The sequence below is a fragment of the Motacilla alba genome, chromosome 2 (genome assembly GCF_015832195.1).
Source record: "Motacilla alba alba isolate MOTALB_02 chromosome 2, Motacilla_alba_V1.0_pri, whole genome shotgun sequence".
NCBI classification, from domain to species: domain Eukaryota; kingdom Metazoa; phylum Chordata; class Aves; order Passeriformes; family Motacillidae; genus Motacilla; species Motacilla alba.
Window position 1 is genome coordinate 13,305,020 of NC_052017.1, and position 25,907 is coordinate 13,330,926.

At 39.6% G+C, this 25,907-nt stretch overlaps 1 protein-coding gene across 19 annotated transcripts in view; it reads left to right on the forward strand.

Annotated features, from left to right (window-relative positions):
- PARD3 (par-3 family cell polarity regulator) overlaps positions 1 to 25,907 on the forward strand; it is a 443,621-nt gene that overhangs the window by 138,102 nt on the left and 279,612 nt on the right. For all 19 annotated transcript variants that reach the window (XM_038128982.1, XM_038128975.1, XM_038128984.1 and 16 more), the window contains exon 3: positions 12,511 to 12,691. In XM_038128982.1, coding sequence (XP_037984910.1) covers positions 12,511 to 12,691 — 181 coding nt within the window. The remainder of the gene's footprint in view (positions 1 to 12,510; positions 12,692 to 25,907) is intronic.

A 25,907-nucleotide genomic window follows, 5' to 3' on the forward strand; every position in this document is an offset into this window, starting at 1 on the left:
CTTTTAAAAGCAGAGTTTCAGAAATACCTGAGCATCTGATTTCTAGCATTTTTATGGGGAGAAAAAACATGGTGTGCCCTTCCACAACTTTATCTACCAGAATATTGTTGAAAAAGTGGCTCCAGATAATTTTGAATGTGGTTTTGGCATTAGGAGACCAGGTTTTAGTGAGTATTCCTGGGGCTGTGCTACTAAGTCATTAAACCTGGTATTTTGTGGGAACTAAGCTAGTGTGTGGTAGATGGAAATCCATCTGGATATGGATGAACCAGGCTTTTTGAATTCCATACAGAGATCACTGTAATCTTCGTAGCAGTAGAAAACCTGAAGGTGTTTCAGAAGAATCTCTGCTTTTCTGGGCTACCAAATGTTATCTAAGGAGTGTGTTTTGGTTAAGAGCAGAGCTCTGTATTTGGCATAGGTTCACTTAATAACTGTAGTGAGTCAAGATCCTTTGTCTGGGGATTGCCACAGGATGGGACAACCTCCATGGATCTCCTGGCCTGTGTCATTTACAATCAGCCCAGTGCTGTTGGACAGCTACCTTCTTAATGTTGTAAGGATAGCTCTAATGTAAGTTAAGTTGCAGTGTTTTCACTAATGTTACATGTTAAAATAATAAAAAACTGTTAGTCAAGAGGGAACAAGCAGTCATTTGCATTTAGGATATTTTAGAACCTTATTTAAAGAAGGGAGGTGAGAATTATTGTCTAATGTGCTGGTTATTTTTGTCATTATACACGAAATGAAGAATACCATTATTGTTGTCTTAAATGTCAGAGTTAAATGATTCTCTCTGATTTTTTTTTTTTAATCTACATAATGAAGTTAGTTAAAAAAAAGCACCATATCTCATTGTTTTTCAGACCTCTGAAAAGTTTGGGGGGTGGGTAGGGGATGTGTTATACAAAAGGCAAAAGGCACACAGTTTTACCTTTTGAACAGACCTTGACGTTTATTTAAAATAAGCCTAATTTAATCGGTATTGTATTGCACACTGAAGATAATTTAGGCTAGTGTCAAGGACAAGTGTTATCTATTCCTTTGTTGTAGTGAGGTATTGAAATAATGAGTGGAACAGAAGGGAATCAGAAAATGTTTGAAGTTTTTCATCTGTGTCTCTAGATGGGTATTTTTAATCACATTCTCCTGGCTTTTGCATGCAAATTACACTGAACAGCACACACTATATAAAATGAAGAGCTGTATTTTGCAAAATCTATTTTCTTGAAGTTTAATAAGCTTGCAAAGATTGTCCTCTGCCTTAACTAACTAGTTACCTTTTTGTACCTCAGCTGAAATTAAAATCTTAGAATTTAATGCTGCTGTTTTGATCCTGTAGCAGAGGAATGGAAAGCCTGGTCCTTTTCTTGGAGGTTTTTGAAACCATTTCTTTCTTGGTACTCAATGACTGCAGCTCCCAATGACAGATGAGACAACTGTTAAGATTTAATACATTTTTATTTCAGCAATATATCTTGCTGTGTGACACCAGCCCCTCTAATAACCCAGTGTCTGGATTACTTACTGCATAGCGTCACTGCTTAACTGCTGACCTCTGTGGCAGGAATAAAATACTGAACTCCTGTACGGTCTGAGCTTTTGACTTGGAAATCTGCAGACCTGCAGAGTCATCCCATACCACAAGCTCAGCTGCATCAAGTACAGTCAGGGTATCCTTTAGAGCCCTATCCTGTAAAAAGGCAGACTTTCACAGTGTGCTCTGAAAGTGTAAAATTGTTTTGAAAGTAATACTAACATCATTTTCCTCAGCGTGGTTCGCATGTACTCATTTGTGCCGAGGAGTCAAAAATGGAGGAGATGAAATTGGCTTATTCACATGCTCAGATGTGCCCCAGCTACTTCCCAAGCACAGCACTCTTCTGAAACCATGTTTTCTTCATGCACCACTTTAAAGCCAGGATGGATATAATTTTTTTCGGTTTCTTTTCAAAATGAGCTAAGGAGATACCGTGGTAAATCACATATTGTGATAATTTTGCAGAGTATGTCCTTAGCCGTGAACAAGAGGACTGTTGGTACAAAAGGATTTTGGAAGAAATCTTTTCTGTATAAATTGAGGATTTAAGAAAATAACAGGACAGCATATACAGAAAAGTATTATATATGCTTTCAAAGGAAGAGTTTGTGAAGAAACAATCCATTAAAAAATACCGTGATAAAAACCTTGTGATAGAAAAACTGTCCTATTTAGGATAGAGATATTTTCTACAGCTGTTCTCACAGCCCAAACAAGCATGGATTTAAGCATTTTTGTACCTGTGATATGGAGGGCTTGTGACAATTGTGGGAGCAAACTTCTCTCTAAGTGTAGTATCTTAATTTTTGCTGAGAAGTATTAAAGAAAAACAAAATTGTTTAAATGAAATTGGGATGATGTTCTCTCTTCTTGCACTCTTGACCATAGTTCTGCTTTTAGTTGGGAGCTGGGAAGTGTCTTTACCCCATAATCTCAACCAGACCAGTTCTGCAGTGAGATGTGTCTGCAGCATTTCTCGTGTTGGTGCTCCCATGGCTGACTCCATCCTCGGCTGGATCAGGGTGCAGTGATGGCACTGCAGCCCTTTCAGCAGGTTTGGCCTGGCAGCTGGGGGTACCAGTGCTGTTCCATGTGTTCACTGGCAAGGCTGGCATCAGTAGCTGATTGCAAGAGCCTGTGCAGTGTTCCTTAGCATGGTTCCAGTTAACAGCAGAAATGCAGCATTCAGAAGCATGGTTTAAAGTAACAAACTTCTACAGCTGTTCCTGGCCAGGTGAGCATGCCCTGCTAAAGAGAAACTCATCTCCTTCTGCCTGTTCTGTCAGCCTCATGAAATGTGGGGTGTTTCTGCATTTCTGGGTTGTCTGTCTGTAAGAGCTGACCAGTGTGGATGTCTTTGGATGTTAGCTGCACCAGAAGCCAAGATCCAGCCCTGGTGTTGGACTTTCTGTGTCCATGCGGTAGGTTTAGCCAGGTAAGCACATCAGAAGGGCTTTGTAGGATAATCTGTGTGTGCCCTGTCCTCGTGTCTGTCTGTCAGTACATACGTGTGGGCTGGTGGTTCAGCTCTCAGACAGTGCATTGTATGTAGAAGTGGTGTCTGGTACAGTCAGGGGGTGAGGTTGTGGAGAACCAAATCCAGCCAAGCAAGAAGGCAGCTCAGTGTCAGCTACTGCTAATAGTTCTTGTAATAATTCTAACTCTCTTCAGTTATTGTCTTATTTCTTTGTCTAAGCCTCAGCCTGATTTACACCATGGAGGTCAGGGCAAGAGCAATTCATACAGAATATACACAAATGACTTTTCCAGGGTGCCAAAATCATGCTTGCTTTTAGGCTGTTGTTCAGCAGGAAGGGGGAAAAGAGAAAAAAATCCTTTAAATATGCATAATATAAAAATAATATTTTAAATATTTTAACATTTTAAATATATTTGAAATATTTTTAATAGCATGAGAACTTACAGGATAGTACCTAAAACTGCATTTAATTCCTACTGGGAGAGGATTAGATTGCAATTTAATATTGATTCTAGAATTTCTCAGATCAAAGTGCCATGGGAAATGAATAATCTAAAGTGATGTTTTAATAAAAAGCTTGTATATTTACTTCAGAATAATTTCTTAGATGTAAAGAATCATGAAAGCAGAAGATTTTAAAACTACTGGTAAAATTAAAGTGTCCTTCAAATCAATAGATGAGTTTTGACTTTGCAGATATGATTTAACTTGGTGTGTTACGTTGAGCTTTCAAAGTTAGGGGTGCTTACTTAGCAGATTTGCGAACGACTTTCACTGAGACCTGTGATGTTTTTTCCAGCACTGGTTATTTTATCTCATGGGTTTTTGAGGGGGTTTATTATGTTCAGCATAGGTAAATGCAGAGTCCTGCATGTGGGCTGGAATAACCCCTCTCAGCAGTATGGGCCGGGTGGCTGCTTCCTGTAGGGACAGACCTGGTGGAGAACCCGAAGAATGTGGGTCAGCAGTGCCCTTGCGGTAAAGATGACCAGCTCCACCCTGGGCTATATGAGCAAGTCTGTAGCCAGCAGGTTCAGGGAAGTGATTAGGCTGGGCCTGAGCTGGGAATGTGCTCTCACAGCCCAGAAAGCCAGCTGTATCCTGGGCTGTGTCCAAAGCCCTGTGGGCAGCAGGGGAGGGACAGGATTCTGCCCCTCTGCTCTATTCTGGTGAGATCCATCTGCAGTGCTGCATCCAGCTCTGGGGTCCCAGCACAGGAAGGGCATTGACTGTTTGAGTGACACCACCAGGATGATGGAGTGCTTCTCCTACGAGCAAAGGGACAGAATTGGGATTGTTCAGCCTGGAGAAGAGAAGGCTTCAGGGTGACCTAATTGAAGCCTTCCAGTACCTGAAGGGAGCCCACAAGAAAGATGGATTAAGTTTTTTTAACAAGGACATGCAGTTAAAGGGCAAGGGGGAATGGATTCCAACTGAGAGTAGGTTTAGATTACATATTAGGAAAAAAATTCTTTACTTTGAGTGTGGTCAGGCACTGGAGCAGGTTGCCCAGAAAGTTGTGCCCCATCCCGGGGAGTGTTCAAGGCCAGGAGCCTAGTGAAGGGTGCCCCTGCCCATGGCAGGGGGTTTGGAACTGGATGATCTCTAAGATCCCTTTTAACCCAAATCATTCTGTGATTCTGTGTTTTTTTCTCTCTGCTTCTGGAGTATTTTGGGCTTCTGAATACAAGGAAGACATTGCAGTGATGGCCCAGCCAGAGGCCGTCAGGGTGAATTAGTGGGCTGGAAGCTGTCAAAGGGCAAAGGGCCCTTTAGGGGTGCTCTGTGACCGTGTAGCTCCCTAAGGCTCAACAGCCTTGATGTCACTGCTCTCTGTCAGGGATGGTGAAGATGGAACTGGATTTTTCTCTGAGATGTGCAGGAGTAGTGTGAGGGACAAGAGACACATTGTAACAAGGGAAATTTCAACTCCATATGGGGAAAAGGATCAAGAGGGCCAAATGCTGGGAGAGAGCCTAGAGAGGTTGTGGACTGTCCATACTTCAGGTTATTAAAAAATGCAACTGGATGTGGCTCTGAGCAGCCTCCTCTCACTGGCCCTGGTTTGAACAAGGGCTTGGAATAGTTAATCTCCAGAGGTCTCTTCCAGTTCAGGTTATTCTGTGATTCTCCATGAGCTTACACTTGTGTATAATTCACTGAAAAACTAATACAAAATATTAATATGATGGTGACATGTGACCATTTAAATGTCCTTATTTTTCCAAAAGCTGTAATGCACAAAAGTTATTGTGAAAAGTTCTTTGTTCGGCTCCCTTCCAGTTACTTTACTTTGAAAAGTTTTATGAAAAGCTAGTTCTGGTTTCATGGCTGAAGTGATTAATTAGGACAGGTAATGATTTTCTTGAAATTATAGAGGTTTGTTTGTGCTACAGCTTATCCTAAATTGAAATGGTGCTTTCCCTTTTTCTCCTTTTAAAATGCTGGGTAATGTCTAAGTCTGTAGAGGGGATGCTCAGGTTGCACATCACATCAGCACAGAATGACTCTTAGATGCTACTGTTTTGCTAATTGATTTTTTTTAATATATCTGTGGGCAGTAGTGTATTATTGTGGAAGTATCTATTCCGTATTTTCTCTTACTAGCTCATTGAAATAGCAGTTATATTTAAATGAGTTTTCAATGAGCCATGTAGAATAGTGAAGCTCAAGGAATAATAAGAATTTGGGTCTGCCATGGGGCTATTAAAGTCAGTTCAGTCATCAGAAAACCTACGAATTAATTTTGTATTTAGTTTCTTTCATTTCTAAATAATAATTGGCTACTCCCTTGCTAGAGATTTTCCTGAATTTATGGGGTTTTTTTTCCTCACACTCATCTGTTCATTCACAAGCAACTTGTGTTTTGGGATGTTATGGAGTCTGAGGTGCCATTAGCTGAAATTTGATTTACTGCTGGACTTTATTAAACAACTACTCCTTAGTTCTGCATTGTGACATGGACTGAGTGATACATAGACTGCTTTGGGTAAAAGTGGTTTTTGCCAACCCTCAGGAGTTGCTAGAGAACTGTGCTTGTATTCTCTTGCAATCTCCCTCAGTTGTGCTGGTTGCATAGGATGTGTATAGTCAGTTCTGTTGGAGCCTTCCTAGTTCACTGTACAGTCTTGCTTGAGACTTGAAATGCTTTTTGCTGGGGAAAGGATACCAGTGATGTGCATGTTAAAATTTTTTGCCAGCCTTCTCCATGTCTTCTTCCCAGGCACTTGCTGCACACATCTGAAAGCATATGGCCATGCTGTGAGAGTGGTTGAATCTCCCTTATCAGCAGCCCATGGCTGTCACTGTGAGTGCAGACAGAGACCTACACAGTGGGACTGCAGGACAGGGCTGGCCTTAACCCTCTGGCTTTGGAGGTTAACAGAAATGCTTGAAGTAGCTACTGTAGGGGAAGATATTTTCACAAGGCCAATTTAGATTTTAGAGTGTAGTCTTCAGGGCAGCCAGGACAAGCGTGAGAGACGGAGAAATCTTGACTCCATGTTTCAGAAGGCTGGTTTATTATATTATGATATATATTATATTAAAAATGCCACACTAAAACTATACTAAAAGAACAAAGATGCATCAGAAAGCGAGACAGGAATAGAAATGAATGTATAACAAAGGCTTGTGACTCCCAGAGAGTCTGAACCAGCTGCCTCCTTGATTGGTCATTAAGTAGAAACACCTCACATCGACCAATCAAGGAAGTACCTGTTGCAATCCACACTAGCAGATAATAATTGCTTACATCTTGAAGCTGAGGCCCCTCAGCTTCTCAGGAGAAGAAAATCCTGACAAAAGGATTTTCATAAAATATCATGGCTGCATTAGAGTCTTACTTGAACCATCACAATCTATTTTCAAGGACCATAAGTCCCCTGAGAAAAGGTTCAGTTATTAAGCATAAACTGAGAACCAGAATCCTTGACAGCATTGGTGCCTTCACCAGAGGTGTGTGGTTGAGTTTCTCCATCACTTGGAGCTGTCTCACAAGGTCTGTGTTCTTTGTACTACTGGAGCCAGAAAAGTGACATCTCGTGTGAAAGGCAGTTTTGTCCATGGATGGCCATCCTGCAGGAGAAGCTGTGCAGGAGAGACGCCAGAAGACCATAGCAGCTGTGAAAGGGAACACCACATCTGGAAGTTGTATAGACTAAAATGGGAAGTGCAGGGTTCAGCCAGGGGAATCCAGACACTTCAGGTTGCTCAGCAGCATAATTACTGAACAACTGGCCACTGAACAGCCAGAAAAAATTAGGAATGTTCTTGTAAGGATGTATTGCCAAAGTGTCCTGTTGAGAAGAAACCAGATATTTAAAATGGCTCCTAATATTCTAAAAAGGTGAGTGATTCAGTTTAATTCAGTGTTAAAAAGAGTGAATAAGAAGTGTGGAGCCTCTGTGAAACCCAGAGGGTATGAAAACCAGAGGATCAGTTGCTGTCTTTCTAGCAGGAGAATGGAACTGTAATCCTCACTGATACTAAAATAAATCTGAAATCATTGCTGGTGCCTACACATGAGCCAGTATCAGATTCATCAATAAATATCACTGAAGAATTAGCAAATTTTGGACAGGTACCTAGGAATATGCAAAATTCAAGGGATTTTTTTGACAATCTTGTCATAGTGGTGGAAGAATACAGCAGAAGTTTCTAGCTTTACAAATTTCTTTGGAGTGGAGGTTTCTGGTTTTGTGGTTTGGTGCTGAAGAGAGATGACCTGATCAGACCATTTGATAGTGATGAATTGGTTTATATGATAATAATACTTAATGAAAATGTAAACAGCCATTGCTGGTGGAAATAGTTTTTTAATCCAGTTAATTAACATTCAAGTGCTTAATCTAGTCTATTAATTAAGACTGCATATGTGTTTACTAATTTTTAATTACTTTAGAATAGACGGAAATTGTAATAATTAATGTTGGAATGCAGACTGCTGCTGCTGCTGTGTCAATATTAAAATAAATCAATCTTCTTGCCTTTTATTTATTTAAGTAAATATAACCTGGTTAGCATCATGTGTTGAGTCCCAGACAGAGCAGACGAGAAGCTCATCCTTTTAGAAAGAACAAGATGTTGGATTGTAATTAATTCAGTAAAACCTGGTGTTATAGAGGGCTGAATACAGTAATAGGCTGGAATGCCTTCCTCCTACCCCAGATCCAAAGGGGCCTCAGGAAAACTTTGTTTTGATATCTCAGGCTGTGAAATAATTTCTTTATAAGGCATTTGCTTGATGAAGCTAACATATTTAGGAAAAAACAAATTATATTACTTTCCCTTCATTATCTGTCTGCTATGGAAAGACTCTTTTATCAGTCAAAAGAGAAGAGCATCAAGTCACTGGTTTTAAACTGTACTCCTGTATTTTTTGTCTTCAGAGGATAAGGATGGCAATAAAAAAATCCCTTACACCTCTTGAAATATACTAACAATCACAAGCGTGCTTTTTACAGCTGGGATAATTGTTGAGTTTTACTGCAGTTTTGTATTTCTAAAAAGGGAAAAACCGTTGGTCAAACACTGAATGCTGCTGCTTTTAAAAATAATTATATTTTTTGTGGATAATTCACACAAAATGGCATGTATTTCTTGCTGTGGAGATTAAAAAGTATTTTAGTTTATGTAGTTGACCATTTGAAGACTAATTCCATTGCTGAAATGAGATTAACCTTCCGTAAGTTATGATACGAACAAAGCTGCTGTCTTTGTAGCTGAATGTGCTAATGGATATTTGAAACTTATTTTTGCTTGAAAAAGTTGTATACACATACATTGGGGACCAAAATCTTACCTGTTTCAAACAGGTGACACTTCTTACCATGATAAATCATGATAATAAAGCCTCTCTGTTGCTCTCATGATAATAAAACCTTTCTGTTGCTTTTGCCATATTATAATAAGAAATGTAAGCATGTCAATCTAAATTAAGCCTATCATTTATTAAATTTGTTTTGAGATGACAGGTGGTTTGTTTTTACTTGATTTTATTTCCTGTTTGCAGATTTTTAGTTCAGTGATTGAGAAATGCAGATAGTCCTGTTGCCTCAAGTGATTAAAACCACTGTAACCTATTAACCATATCCTCATGTCCTTGATGCATTCAAGTTGAGGTCCCATGGAACATGGGGTGGGTGAAATATAATTATTTATTAGCTGTTGATATAATATTTGGTCTTTGGTGTGGGTTTGTCTTCACAAAGAAAAATAAATTTAAACTAAATGGCTGCAATTCTCACTGAATTTCGGTGGAAGTTCTTTTAAAGAGCTGATAGTGGTCTAATATTGAACAGCTAAGCTATTTTCTTTATTAATGCATTAATATGGTTTGTTCAGTCCTTCTGCTGTTCATTTCTGCATGAGAGTGGATGTTACGATGAGTTTCTCAGGTCACTGCAGGTGATGAGATGTAAAACTGAAGGACAGAGAACAGGTGGCACAGCTCAGCTCAGGTATTGGAAATAATACAGTGATTCTCAAAAGATCAGGATAACTTTATTTCTTATTAAAGAAGAAAAAGATCCACATGGAAGCAGTCTCCTGACAGTAAAGATGATGTTTCCAGAAAAGATAGTCACCTTCATTTTCTGCTCTCGTTGTAAATCTGACATCTAAAGCCCAGCGAAATACCATAGGCTTGCCGTTGACTTTAAGGCTGATTAAAGCTGGTCTGGTAATGGTGTGTGCTCCATTCTTTGCCAAATTAAAAACATCTCTGTGGCCTTTAAACCTGACTCATCAAGAGACCTTTTCCCTGGCACAGAGCTGTGTTTATGGCTATGGATTCCTGCAGCAAAGGATTCTTCATAGCTCCAGTGACCTACTCCTGTGGTTCCTTCCATGTTGTATAAGGTGTCTCTGGAAGTTTTTTGTTTTGTTTCTTATTCTTGCAAGGACAATAGTCAAGATGTGATCTCTGGGCCTCCAGCAGTACAATTCCTCTTCTTGAATAATCTCTTTTGATCTAAATAAAGGGTGTTTGAAGGGTTGTGTAAAATAAAGGGTCTCTGAAGAAATCAGAGATAAATGCTGGACATCACAATGCAGCGCAAGATGTTTTGTCTGTGTGTGTTTCCCATGAACTCATAATCTTGCAGAATGGCATACCAGGGTCTGGAAATCAAGATTCAAGAGTGTTTATTTGCATTAAATCTTCCAGTCCCTAAGACTTTCTAGCTTATTATGAGGACTGAGCAGTCCAGTCCAGTGGCTACTGTACCATTGTGGTGCTGTTTCACAATGAACTTCCTAATGCTAATTAGATTTGGATAAGACTAACATGGCTTGTGTTTCTTCACATTGAAAAAAATGTTACAACTTGGTATGCCTTTTAATGGAACTGAAGCCTTTTGAAGGTATGATGCTGTCAAAACTGTGAATACCTGAAAAAAAACCCCGATAAGATCAAAAGCTAAGCTTGAAATAAGAAACATTCATTTTTAGATGTTCTGAAGTTATATGCTGTAGACTGTCTGGAATAGGCAAAAAGCTGGAGGCAACTTAGAGTAGGAGATAACATATATAGAGATTTATATGCACATACCTTTTTGCATATATATAATATCTATAAAATACTTGCAGCTGCATGCATCGAATAGTATTTTTCAATAAGCCTCAAAGGAACAGAATGTAATTGGGGGATTTATCTTGATACATGACATGCAAAGGACAGAAAGATATGATGTTTCATGCTAGGATTCCTAAATGCTTTGTTTGTCTTTTGTTGGAATATCTTACAGACCTTCACTTGTGGATTAATTTATTTTCAGTTGCTGGAGATTGGTAATTAGCTTGCTATAAAACAGTAAGAGAGTTATGAGTAAAGTTTTAGAAGCATATTTTTGTAAGCATTGATATTTCACATTGTGTTAGAAAATTAAATTTCCAATACTCTTGAGCTACTGACATTTTGGTGTTGTCACGTCTCTTTTGTTTGTAGATTTCTCAAGCATAAAATAATGACTTTTATGGTAAAAACATGTTCCAGCTGTCTGCAGCTGCAGACTGGTTTTCCTGCTGCTACCTACCTTTCAACTAGCACTGGAGAGAACATGGATCCTTTATCCATTAGTAGTTTCTCCTTTCTGTTTTTTGCATGCCTGAGCCTAAATTTTGCATTAGATATGGAATTATTAGCAGAAGTTTGCTGCTCTCTGTAATTGCAAAATGACTGTTGAAAAAGAGTAAATGCCTGAGAGTACTTTCAAAAGCTGAATTCCCAAATGGTTTCCACTTGGGCTTAGAGTTGGGTTTTAAATTTTTTTATTGATGCTTATGTAAGTTAAATTTGAGTAAAGGGACTATTATTAAAATCTTTTGGCTAAGATGATGTTGAAATCACTTAAAAAAAAAGAGAAAATGACCTCTGATGCCTTTTGGTTACATAAAGTTTTAGCTATTTTGCTAACAGAATAAACAATTTGCAGAGACCAGCATAGGTTTAAGTTGATTTGCTCCATTTACCCTACCAATTTGGACAGAAGAATGTAATGCTTTCTTGGAAATGTCTTTCAAATATTATATTATAGATTAATTTGCAGGCTGCAGAATGCTGCTATCCATAACACTTTTTTCTCTGTCTTGAAAATTAAGTTCTAAAATGAAATGTGTGTAAGAGCTGGCATTATCTCTTTCAGTATGTTTTGAAAGATAAATTGCAATAAATTATATTTTTCAAATAAGTGTATAGAATCATTTACAGTGGAAAAAATACCTCAGGTTTATCAAAATCACCGTGATGTTTCCCTATTTTTCTTGCAGTGATAAACACAGATTTTTAAATATTTAATAAATGAATGACTTGGCAAAGTTCTAAATGGGACTTGGGATTTCAAACTTGTCCTGGATAAGTTGATGGCTGACAGATACAGAGTATTTCTATAAATATGACTAAAGAAATTTTGGGAGAGAAGCTCACAACTTAAGTCATAATAATAGATGGCAGATTAATAAATGATGACTGGTTGTGATTATAACAATTCCTTGGCTTTGGATTTTGTCTGTAGCTTTCAGTGTGTATAAACATGACTTCTTCTTGAATGATTTTATTCTGTAAAATTGTGGTTTTGCTTATAATTTGACTATAGTAATGATGTGGATAGAGGGATCTAAACACAGATGCTGATTTCCAGTGTACAGGCATCAATCCATCCATACTCAGATAGTTCTCTGCATTTCTGGGTAAGATGAAGTGTTTTCCTTGGGAAGGTGCAACCCTTGCTTTCCTGCCTTGGTGACATTCTTTCTGTGGCTCACAGTGATGAGTTTTGTGTCCCATCAGAGCTGTTGACCCTTTGTAGGATCCAATTAATGGCTGCCTTTCTTGTGCTGATGGTGTTGTGATGTAGGCATTGGTCGGAGTCTCTGCTGATAGACACTTGTTGCTCTTTGGTGGGAAGAAATGTTGAAATGCTGATCTACGATGGCACTTTGATGATGTTGAGGTCTTTTTTTTAACAGTAGATTAAATTGTCATTTGCAGCTCGTGGCTGTGTTTGATGAGCAAGATCCACACCATGGGGGTGATGGCACCAGCGCCAGCTCGACAGGCACGCAGAGCCCAGAGATTTTTGGCAGCGAGCTTGGCTCCAATGCGGCATCGGCCTTTCAGCCTTACCAAGCAACAAGTGAAATTGAGGTCACGCCGTCAGTCCTCCGTGCAAGTGAGTAAATGTTCTCAGTACCTCAATGTGTTTTGTCTAAATTTACAAAGATGCCAAGTGCTGTTACCCATCGATGCTGCTGGGAAAAATGATTCATTATCTGTCCTTATCGAAAGCTGATCGGAACTGAGAAACTGCGTAAATGCTTCTTGCACGCAAGTAAACAAACCTGTTCTGTTTTAATAAATTATTTATAAATTGCTTTTAGGAGCCATAAGCTCCTTCTATGCTGCCAGTTTAAAAATGTCCTCACACTGAAAATCACAGCAATATCTCCAAATGTAGTTGCTGCACGGTGTAATTTTCGGTTTGCCAGTTTTGTTCCATTTAATGAACAAAATGGTAAAAAGAAACTAAAGATAGGAGCACTTTCTACTTAACCTGTCAATGTTGCTAGGTTATGCTGTCACCTTTCCATAAAAACACCTGCTAAAATATGCGTTTACTGTGTTGCAAAAAGACACTTTAAAAAGCAGAAACTACATCCAGAAACATCCCTTTATTTTGTTTATTTCAATGTGATGAACATTTGTTGGAAAACCACATAGCAGGAATTGCTTTTTGCATTTCTTGCTCAGGCAGGGTCTTTGAATATTTGAACATATTAAGAAGAAAAGTTATGGAATGTAATTTACCGTGTAATTTTCATTGTTGTTAAAAGTACCATGCAAACAAGACAATGTGGATAAGGCATTGTGTCCTTTTATGTGCAGTGTCTTTAATTTTGAACTTTTGAAATAGGGACTCCACTCCAGAAGATTCTTAGCAGAAGTTAATAATATCGGTCCTTTGCTATTTTACAGATACATTGTTTAAAACAACCATGTGTAATTTCCAGGAGACTGATTTTGTGTAGGTGTTTTATTAATGGATACAATCTGTGTTTAAGCAGTTGGGTAAAATGCAAATGGAAAAGTTACTGCTCTTTCAAGTTTGAGGGGTTTTGTACCAGAATGTTTTCTGTACAATTGAAGGAATAGCATTTAACAACTAGCTTACATAGAGCTGAATGTGTCTTTTTAAGCTATAACTATGCTTCATTGCAACACAGAATTAAATTAGGGAAGGATTAATGGCAGAATAAAGAAGTATCCTGGAATTTCAGGACCCTTCCATTTTGCTGTCACTAGAGTATGTCACTGCTAAATGCACATCTCATTTCCATGCATAAGCCAAAAAACTGTTCTCCTTGATTCTCAACTTAGCAGGGGTTAGAGCAGGCAAATGCATACACATTTTCTCCTTAGCATGATTATCTGGTATATTATACAATACATGAATTTTAGTGCATCGAAATCATATAGTACAGATAAAACTCAGTGATATATTGGACAGCTCACTTATCTTTGGTGTCATTCTGGAAAATACATGGAGCACTTGGCTAGTTCACTGATTGCTAAGATGACCAAAAAGAGATTTGAGACCCTTCAATACAAAGGTCTTTAGAAGTACAGAAGACTTCTAAAACTGTTGGTAAGGATTATAGCTCTTTGACACTTTTTGTAGAAGCACGCACAAATAAAGTGTGTGAAACAATTTGTAATAAATGTGTTATCAGAATTGTTCTTCTGTCTATCTAGTTCCTTTTTTTAGATGTTGACAGATATGTTTTGGTGTAAAATGTTCCAAACCACAGGCTTGGAATCCCAGTGCAGTGATATTATCCCATATTAAACATACCTATTTCAGGAATTTCATTTAAATATACATTGAAAATGGAAATACTATCCTTATTGTTGTTCCTTTATAACTTGTGAAGTGAAGCATAGCATACAAATGGTATTCTCAGTATTTCAAATAATTATCTTCTTACTGTGTAAGTTCTATTCAGCAAATAAAACCCATCCAGTTTTGCGGTAGATGCAGATCCTGATTATTACATGTTGACAAGGTCATATATCTATTAATTGGATTGGAGATGGGATACAAAATTGCTGTAATTATTGTAATTTTCCAGCTAATTGCAGGGTTGGCGGTGAATATTTTACTTCTAACAAATGAAAAACAGTATTCCGTCTGAAATTGGTTTATAGCATTTGAGACGTTTTGTTTTACGTCGCTGGTGCTTTTTGCTGGCGCGGCGGGCTCTGCTCCGCGGCCGTTCCGCGCGGTTCTGTGCCCTCGTGCTGCTGCTCACCTGCACCCTCTGCTCGCAGGCAGCAGCTCCCTGCATTAGGCTGGGGCTCAAAGCCTGCTGAGATCCTCCTCTCTTTGTTCTGGTTGCCATGCTACCCCTTCTGTTTGTTTATAGATCACACCATCGCTCCTCTCCCAGCAAGGGAAAGGTTAGCTAGATCAGGTCCAGCTGGAAAAGTAATATTCATCTGGAGTCCCTCTTTTCCCATGCACAAACACAGCCTGTGCTTTGCATGTTGGGGAGGGGGTGTGTGTGTCAAATTCCATCTTCCCATATAAACATGGAAACAAAAATGAGGCTGGCCCATACCCCCTGTGTTGTTTTGCACTGTGAAAACATAATTCATTGATACAAGCAGTTGATTTATTTATGTTTCTTATCTAGGTCTCTCTTTATTACTGCTTTTCTGTTACGCAAGTTAAACTTCTTATTGTATTTCATCACTTCAGCTGCATCTTTTTTCTAAGCATACAGTACACAAGGCGTTTTTTGTGTTGTGCCTGCATGTTTTCTGGGAAGAGGTTGGAAGCTCACTGCAGAAGATTGTTAAAGCGGACTGATGTTTATTCCCTGCTGAAATATAAACTGGAGGCGCAGGTGAAAATTGCCAAACCTAATGAGCAATTTGGCAGATAAGACAGGATGTCAGGCAGTGACAGTTCAGCAGCGGGTGCACTGCCTGTGAACCAAGTTGTTTGTTTCACAGTACTGCATTTAAATATTGTAAATAAAATCCCTTTTCAGCTTCATGAGATACTGTGAAAAGGGTCATCTCTTTGTCTTGTTTTCCTTTAAAATTATTTAGCTTGTTCAAGAACTAAGACCACCCTTGGTTATTTGTCTTGGTGTGATTATGTGTAACAAGTCTCTGAATATTTCAGCAGTTACAGTGAAAAAACAGTTTTCATACATAACATTATTTGGAAAACATTATAAGAGAGGTAGAGATGTTTGGAGAGCTGATGTTTTTTCCCTTAAGGGGAATAAGGGGGCTTGGAGAGTCTCTTTTTTCTTCAGCTGTTAATGGAAGGGTATTGAGAAAATGAAGCCAGATTCTTCTCACATAGACACATTATTGCTGGAGACAACAAGCACAAGTTTTGACAAGGAAAATGCCAGTTAGAAATAAGGAAAACCATTCTCACCTGGAGAGCCAAACAAGCTTCTCAGAGAAATTGTGTCAGCTCCATGGGCTTGGAAATGGACAGAACTTAACATAGCCCTGAACAGCCTGGTCCACCTGGTCCTTTCTTTGTGTGGGCTGATTAAACCAAATAGCCCCCAGAGATCTCACCCAACCTTTGTAAATCCGTGATTACAAATATAATTAATTAAAGTAAACTATTTGCTTCTCAAAGCTATTGCTTGTAGAAGTGAATGCTGTCCACAGTGACATATTTAGCAGACAGGTGTACAAGCATATTGTGCATGTAGAGCTTCCCACCTGGGTTTGTATGGTACTGCTTTGTGCCAGTGTGACACAAAGCAGCTGCCTGTGCATTTTAGAACACTGCAGCTTTTGTTTTCAGGATGTCTTGTAGGTGCTTCCATTCCTTAAAAAGGAGATATGGGATAATTATATGGTTCTCCTAAAGGCTGGAGGGTCAGTATCTCCCAGAACACTGGCCAGAGAGCCTAAGAAATTGCTGAGAGCTGACTGGAATTGGTGCACTCCAGTGCATTATATGCTCAAGTGGTCTGTATCATATATTTTAGCAGGACTCTCAGCATCGATTTTGTATTCTGGTCACAGAACCAGACCATGAAAAAAAAAAAGTCTAGATGAGAATATTTTGAAGTGAGTGCACAGCTGGCTCTGAAGATGTGCTAGAAGTGCAGAGAAGCAAAGAAATTGCTGCAGCTTCACATCATTGTTTACCCAGCAGCGTGGCTGTTGCTTTAAGGTTCCCTATGTGCAAGTGTGCTCTTACTCTGCAATCAGCACAAGTTTATTCCTCACAGGTAAGAGCATGCATGCAGACTTTGGCTGGGAATTCATTGCTGTAATAAAGTTCCTGACCTTGCTTGCCTTTGAATTTGTGTCTCCTTCTCTGCTTTCTGAGTAGTTTTTAGTTGTTCACTGATAAATTAGTAGGACATATCAAGTATAGTCCCTGAGGTCTCTCTTAGTTTAAGGACTGTTTAGTGTTTTAATAAATCTGAACTGGAATATAAAGTTCTGCATAAAAAGCTGAGTTTCAGACACAATGTTCCAGTTCAGCATTGACTTTTGATACATTTATTAAGTGTTTTGAAGTCAGTGAGATGGGCACACCCATCTAAGAAGGAAAAGGTAATCTGCAAGGCAGTACTAATGAACAGCAAAGTCCGCAATACTGTTAGAAGGATCCTGGCAATATGGTGCACTATTACACTGCAATCAGGCATTACTCTCTTCCATCAAAAAACCAAAAACAAATGCTGCTGTGGGCTCACTGTTGTGAGCAGGAAGACTTCCACTGGAGTGACCAGTTGTAGTGCCAGCCGTGGAGGAATTCTAAACGAGTTGGAGAGAGTCAAAAGAGAACAACAATAGTAAGTTGCTTTGGGGAGACTATGATGAATTGGTAGGACTGGTTTATTCAGTTAAGGAAAGACAAAAACTGGTGGGATCCAAGTCTTCAAATGTGCTGTTATTTTTCTCATTCTTCATGTCTGATAAGAGAAGTAGAGTTGGCATTTCCTGAGCAAAAGCCATTTTTTGTAACCCATAGGGCTAAAAAACATGTTTACAACTCATTTAGCAAGGCAGTATTTGTGGGAATGGTTCAGAGGCAGGTTCTGCGTGCTGCTTGGCACTGTCCTCGCTGTGCTCTAAGGCAGGAGGGCTGCTGGGGACAATCTGTCCTGTTCCTGGCTAAGCTATTGGGTTGTTTGGTGACCCCAGGTGAGCCATTTCTTGTGTCCGTCATAACAATGTGTATGTCTGCATCTCAAATTTGAGTGTTCAAAAAATCCAGTGCTAAGCAAACCATTTAAAGATGGGAGTGCATAAGTATGTGAATTTCAAGTACTTTAAAATTGCTTTAAATATGTCACTTCACTGATTTGATGCAAGTATTTTTCTAGAGTCACAAATGTATATTATGAGAATTATTATGTAAATGTTTATAAAGTAAGGGCTTTGCTTTCATGATTTGGAGCACTCCATGTTAGTGTGTTGGCAGAGGTGAGTTCATATTTGTTCTGGTCTCAAAATTGATGATCGTTTCAGCACTCTTTCCCACATAGACCACTAGAAACTTTTTCATTCTTGTTTGTCTCCTTGACTCCTAATTCAACTCTGAGTCATCTTTATGTATGGAAATAAAGATATTTTCAAATGTTGAAGAACTAAGGAATCAAGAGATTAGAAATGGAGGAAGAGAAAGATGAATTTATTAAAACCCAGATGTTAGGAACTTTATCAGATCAAGTTGTCTCTAGGATTAAATAGCTGAATACAAAATATAGAGAAAATCATCCAAATTCATTATGAAAGATTAGGGTTTTACAGACAGTGCTTGCTGAAGTCAGGGGGAGGTTTTCTACTCTCTGAATCGAGTTTTGGATCAGCTCAGCTTTCCACAGTCTGTCTCCTTGGTCACCTTCATTGATATTCAGATGCCTGTCATTCCAGTGAAGTTCCAGGAATGAAATACAAAGGATTTCCAAACCATCATTCCCACTCTTACTGTTACGCCCTTGTCAGGTTCTCCTAGGTTACTTTTACTGTCTGGATAATACAAAAAGAACCTTGAACTGAGGCTGGCACCTCAGTTGTTAGCATCTGAATAAGAAAGGTTTCTCATGCATTGGAGTTTGGAAAGATTTAGCAGAGTCTGTTTCCTCACCTTCTGGTGCTCTCGCCGCCGTTCAGGAATTCTTATCACGTTTTATCCCTAAAGCTCTGTGAGGGATCTGATTGTTTAAAAGACAGAGTTATTTAGTCAAAAAATCAGTACCAGGTGCTGCTTTCTTCCACGAGGCTAAATTTGATCTTTGTGCAGCACAGTTCTGACTTGAGTGATCTCCAGTTGGTGTTTTCTCCAAGCATAGTGCTCTGCTGTTAATTTGGGATTGTTGAGCAGTTTAAAAACCATGTGTTTTTGATGAGATTGTGACACGTTTGTAAAAACAAATGGATTTTAAACTGCTTAAGTTTCTAAATTAACCTTTAATATCTTCAATCTTCTTGGTATACCAGCAAGCAAAATACTGTTGCTCCTAGTAGGATTAAAAAAATCCCTGAAACCAATAAAGTAAAAAAAAATTTAGAACTTACTGATTCTCTGGAGGAAACCTGAGTAATTGTGGTGCATTTCAAGATGTTATTCCATATGGTGAGGACTTCTATCTACAAGTACTAATAGCAAGAAGTAATAAAAATACGGTATTGTATCTGATACCTGGTTAGAGGTATCAGGTAGCTAGAGAATATAGTACAAGAAGGATAATAAGGAGGGGTTATGAAGATGTAAGTATTGAATTTGAACAGTTTAAGAAGTCAGGTTTGGATATTAGTCTGAATTTGACATCTTAAATAGATTTAATGATCACTTGAACAAGAGGCTATTATGGAAATCAGAGCTGTATATTCTCAGAATATTTCAAAACTCATGTGGTGGTTGTTGGGTTTTATTTTCCCTTTCTTTAAATGAAAGGCATATTTTTCCTTAATGAAACTCTGTTTTTATGTATGCAAAAATATGATGCTATTTTATCCAATCAAATGTTGCAGTGTAGCTGCTCAAGTCTGTCATACTGTGGTATCATGGGTTTAATGCCATTGAGATAAAACTATATGTTTATTTAAAGAGTTTATCATCACACATATCAATAAGTATTATATCAGTAAGTGTAATAACACTTAAAATAGATACCTTCTTGATTGCTTCTCTGTTTCTTCTAATTTCATTATAAGCAAATGAGGAGTACAGTGAAGGCAAAGGAGCATGAATGTGAAATGAGTAGGAATGCTTTCTCACAATACAGACAACCATCCTGTGAAATTTTTTACTGTATGAAGGCATATGTACATATTACATTTTTTTACCCAACAGTTTCTAAAAACCTCATGCAGTATTTATAGATACTTGTTCTGAAATGTGATAAAACCGTATGCTTCAAGGCATCCTTAAGATCCAGAGCCACAAGTCTGCAGCAGTAACTGGCATCCCAGTCATGTTCTGCTTTGCTTTGAGCCAACAGGATGTGTCTTTGAAGGGGTATTGGGGGGTGGGCAACCGACATTAATTACTGACCAAAAATCTTTCAACAGGAGAAGATGCAAAGTTTATCAAATGTACTTAATTACTCACTTGGTCCTAAGCAGGCTGATCTTGTGGGACTGGTGTTTCAGGGCCAATGAAGAGGGGCGTGTGCTGGGGGCTCTGTGCCACTGTCTGTGGTGCTACCCTGTGTTCAGTGCATCAGCTGGTGCATGTCCCCCTCCCCTGAAAAAATGTGGGTATTTTTGATCACAAGCCCAGTGTAATAAGATACTACATTTAAAGTATATCCTTTATTATGCTAAACTTTGCTGTTGCTTGCTTTTGTTCATAATTCACAAGGGATCTTCTTGGTCCCTTCCTTATTTCGTTTGCAGCATATTAACGCACTCTTTTAGATGGGGATGTGTTTTGGAGATAGTCCATTTCTTTGGGTGATTACTGGGAAAAAGTTGCTTTAAATTCTGTCTTTTGACATGTTCCTTTGAGGAGGATGAGAGGGAGACAGATGGCTACTAGTTGAATAGGGTTGTTTTTTATTTACTCTCATGCCCTGAAAAGGACTGGAACATGATATTGAAATAAAGGAGTGGGTGAGAAATAACTTTCCATTAATTTATTGCTTTATTTCATACTTGGAACAAAGATAAAGTTTGTTGTTTTTCCTACCCATCTCTTGCTATAAATCTTGAATGAATTATGTAATTAAGATGAGTGCCAGCTTCAGAACGTTGTGGGTTCATGTTAGGGGCAGATGAAGCATTCAGGGTGAGAATAAAAAGAGTATGTATTTAGAAGAACTTTTCTCTTTTTGACCCCTGGCACTGGATGCTGTGGAGGTGACTAGCTTGGCTTCAGCCCATGGAGCTGCTCTGAGCTGGGAATGAGGCACGAGCCCAGCACCTGCTCTCCCGCTGTCACAGCTTGGCCTGGCTCAGTGTAGCTCAGTGTCCCCAGTAATCTGCAGCCAGGGACCCTCAGCTCAGCTCCCCTTCTGTGACACTGCAAGGACAGACGGGATGCCCCTGTGTGACACAGCTGTCACCTTGCTTTTACTGCCTGGGCTGATGCCAGAGCTGGGCTGTTTGGGGTTGGAATGAATGTGAACTCGGGCTGTGTTCCAGGCCTGTGTTTCTGGCCTCTGTTATGGATTTAGGCAACTATTTCTATCAATAGTTTTGGATTGACAGAAAGTAGAAATGATTGTATATGTAGACAGGGAGTTTGGGACCATGTGGGTTTACAAACAAAAGCAAACACTTTAAAAGTGGCACTTTAGGTTAAGTTAAAATGTTCCTACTGCTTGCATGCATACAGTAAAGGGGTGTACAAAGACAGCAAGAGCAAGCTTGCATTAGCTTCCAAATGTTGTGCATGTGAGTCAGAAACAAGTCTTCTCAAAGCAAACTGTGATCAGCCATTAAAACCTTATCCTGAGGATTGGATTTGATTCAGTTCTCTGTACAGCACTGTTCATATTCACAATTTAAAGGAAAATTGGACTCTTTTGGCAATTGTTGGGCAACAGGTGATTCAAAGCAGACATGATGGATGAAGTTGATACCAACAGACTTCAGGTTCTGCATTGGAGCTAAATGCTCAAGGCAGCCCAGTTTCTCATTCTTGGATGCATTTAGGGTGTGTTCATCTGACCTGTTTTACTGCTTATTTCAGAATGAAATGGGCCATTGGCTACACAAGGTGCACTGGCTAATCTCTCCCATTGGGAGAGAAGTGGAGTTGACCAGTTCCAAAATGCATGTCTGCAAGTCCTGTTCTGCCTGGGATTTAATTCACACTGTGAAAATAATTTCTTACATGAAAGATTTAAAAAAAAATCATTAAGTAGGGTGTTGCCTTTTTTACCTAAAAAAAGGTAATTTGCAAATTTGGAAGAGAAAGGATAAGTGGCATTTTGCAAAGCAAACAGCTTCTCAGTTTTACTTACTGAGCAATTTTGCATGGCCCCAGGAAGTTCCTATACAGCCCTGCTTGTGCTTGGGAGGTATATTTGGGTTGTGGACAGAATGTCATGATTGTAGAAAGTCTCATGTTCAATTTTTTTTTCAGAGTAAGATTGGGTTTGAGACACTTTAATGTAATTTCATGGTCAAACCAATGGTGCCATCTGCCTTGGGTCTGACACTGGTATCTGGTCACTTTGTGGTGCTGGTCCCAAACAGGTAAACCTCTGCAAAGGGGGTGGCTGTGCTTTTTCTTGCCATGTGTTGTCAGATGTTGAAGCACCAGAGGTGCCATGTGACGCTGAAAGCCAGCCCAAATCTGGAGCAATAAGCATGATGTGGAGTCAATGAGGTCTGAAGCACGTGAGTTGTTTTCACTGCTCCATGCAGTTGGGTGGCTCTGGAGCCCATTCTCTCACACACTGTGCAGGGTGTTACAGCTATCCTGCCTTTCCTGCTGTTCAGGGTATCCTGGCTCTCCATGTACTTGGGAAAGTTCTCTGTATACACACTCAGCCTCTGGAATGGGTGGCTGTGTAAAGGAGCATCCCTCAAATATAGGCTATTAAAATAAATGCATTTGCAAGTTTACAGACAGAATAATGATGGGCAACAACTGCTGAAACTTTCAAATGAAATAACATTTGAAGCAATGCTAGCAGTTCTTTTTAGTAGATTCTAAAAGTACAAAATTATGTTCACCAGTTTCTAACAAGTTGGAAAATGTCACATGTGCCTTGTTAACCAGCCTTATATAATACACAAATAAGTCTTTCAGTGCAGTTTTGTTTTTTTTTTCCAGGTAAGTCCTGACTTGATCTCTCTGCTTTTGGGCTTTTTGGAGGTTTTTTGCCTATGAAAGCTTTCTCCACCAAGTATAAAAATGATGTTAGCTTCTTCTATTCCAATCCATTTTGAGCTCTGATGTTTAAGACTTTCATTAGATGACAGAGAGATTGTTGGTCAAACACTGCCTGACTTTCACAGTGATTTCCATCTGAAGGGTCTTACATAGTATAGTCTCTTCATGTTTTATTTAAAATTTTGGTTGGGTGCTTGACTCTTGGAAAAATAAATAAAAATGAAGGTTATACTGCAGTGAAAAAAACATGAAACTGCTCTGTCAAATGAACTGCATGACATTTATCCATGGGAAATATCCATTAAGCAAGTGAATAAAGTTACTGCTCTAGTTTGACATAGTAGGCAATATTTCTGTGAGTATTGTACATGTAGATGATTTACCTCTACCTCTTTTTTAAGTTCACCTTTAAAGTAATAAAACACAAGTGGGCAAAGTCTTCCCGTAATCCTGCTTTCCCATAGCTCTTTGTTATGTTGCTTAAAACATAACATTTGCAGTGTAATAAGTATTTTCAGTTCTTCCACCCATAAAAGGTAGGGGGAAAATCTGTTTGCAGTTAGTGCTGGTACCGAGATATTATTTCTGTTTTGTGCTTCAGCAGCAACCAGGGGAGCAGGACATGCGGCTGAAGGCTTGGGGAGAGGTCACTGCCAGAGCTGCTTCAGGAGCTCTGGAGGAGCCAGGAGGAGAAGCCATGTGTAAGCAGCAGTGGGGGGAAGGAGGAGAAAACTGAACTGTTTAAAAACCTATTGCCCAAAAAGTGAAGGGTGAAAAAGCTTCCGTGCAACTGCAGCTGGGAATACTCATAGACGTTTGTTTACAGCAGCTTGGTCTGTGTATCTCTTCTGTTAGCTGAAGAGTTTATCCCAAACTCTGTGTCTTGGCAGCTGCTGTGCAGTAGTTGTCGTGGTGGTAGCACATCCAGAGAATGCACAGAAAATGGTGTACCCAAGCAGTGCATGCTTGGGCCGTGTCCTCAGTGGTGCTGGGAGTGAGCAGCTGCCCTCCGAGGGTGCAGCCTCTGGGTTTGCTGTGGCTCGTCTGTGCCCTGAGCGTGCCCCAGGTAGAGATGCAGTGCCTGGGGCAGTGCCTGCTTTGCTGGGCTCAGAGCCTTTGCTGGGCTCCCACTCGTTGCTGGGCTCCCACTCGTTGCTGGGCTCCCACTCTTTGCTGGGCTCAAAGCCTTTGCTGGGCTCCCACTCTTTGCTGGGCTCAAAGCCTTTGCTGGGCTCAAAGCCTTTGCTGGGCTCCCACCCTTTGCTGGGCTCCCACCCTTTGCTGGGCTCCCACCCTTTGCTGGGCTCCCACTCTTTGCTGGGCTCAAAGCCTTTGCTGGGCTCCCACCCTTTGCTGGGCTCCCACCCTTTGCTGGGCTCAGAGCCTTTGCTGGGCTCAGACCCCGCCATGTCCCTGCTGCAGCTCCCCGTGCCAGGTACGTGCCCAGCAGAACCAGCTCTGGGAGCAGGGCTGTGCCTGTGTGTGTGATTTCACTGCTATATGGAAGTTCCATCTTGTTCCCAATGGCTGTCACTTCAGGGTAGATTGTAATGCTGCTGTTTATGTGCTGTTTGCCTGGGTGGCTGCTGGTGTACAAGCCAGCTTCTAGGAGTCTTCATTCTGTGTTTTACCAGAATGATTTCGTGCATGTGAATTTTTTGCATGGGATTCCTATTATGGGATGAATTGAATATTAAATTACTCCTCAAACCCTGAAGGCAGTACATCAGCTTCAGTCATCCTGAGCAATTTGTGCTATGCTGTATGAACCATATCCCAGGTTCAGTTTCTCAGTTTTCCCAGGGCTGGGATTTGCTCCATTTGTTTCTATTTTTCTTTTTCAAAGTCGGAATGTTTTACTAAGGGTGAAAAATATTTTTAATGAAGTATTTTAATTTGCTCTTGTGTTATGGGCTTGTGTTCCACCCTCCCCTCATCCAGGTTTTGCCAGATGTTTTAAATATCTTCTCAGTACATATGCTTTCAAGGTTTTTCTGCAAATCCAATTGTGTTTAACAGGCACTGAGTCCTTGTGAATCAATGTTGTATTTTTCTCTACTTTATGCCTCCCAGATCTGGCAGATGTCTTGAGTTTTAGGATAGCAGGTTTTCAGTGTTTTCTGTATGAAAGCAGATAAGATTGGTACATAGTTAGAATTTCCTCAGAAAGGATCAGAGTTTCAGACGTCTGTGGGAGGAAGGCATTTCATTGACCACATGTTTTTACAGCATTTAGTGAGTTTAGTAAGTAATGAAATCCAATAATTCATTTTATGCTGTATCAAAAGGGATGGCTTTTGTAAGGAAAGCTGTATTTTTGAGACCTTTTTTGCATTTTTTCTCTTCCTTTTCTTTTTTTTTTTTTTTTTTTTTTAGTCCTTTTATATGTAACATTTAAACCAAATCCAGTTTTTCATTTATCTTTCCTTGGAAAAATTTCTTAAAGTCATAGTTTTTGCTAGGCGGGTGATAATTTTCACCCATAGATACATGTGGTAATTCAGTTTTATTTTCCTTTTGACCAGCCAAATTAAATACATTTGTTTGATTTTAGTCATAACTATTTTATTACTTTCACTGCAACGTAAACTGTTTGCTCTGTGTTTCCTTCCTTGACTTTTTTCCTCACTATTTTTCCTGTCATTTGCTTGTAAGATACCTGAAGGGTCATTTTTAACAATGAAAAGTGAGGAAATGTCAAAGGTAGGGCTGCTGCTGAAGGCTCTTTGTGTGCTCAGCGCTTTCTGTCTGTAGTTATCAAGCTGTGGAATGTGAGATGCTCAGCACGTGTGATGGGATGAGGCTTTAACCCGAGAGAAGGTTAGCTGGTGACTTGATGCTCCTTCCTTCTGCTTCCATTTGCTGACTTCCAGATTGAGAACCCGGTGCATCTGGGTTAACTTGATGCCTCATGGAAATTTTAGAAAGGAGACAACCATTTTGTATCAGCTTGTGATCAGAAACAGAAGGAGAATGGAGAAGAGAAGGCATGAAGAATTAAAGAACCAAGATGCATGGATCAGAAAAGAGGAGGGGGGAGGGC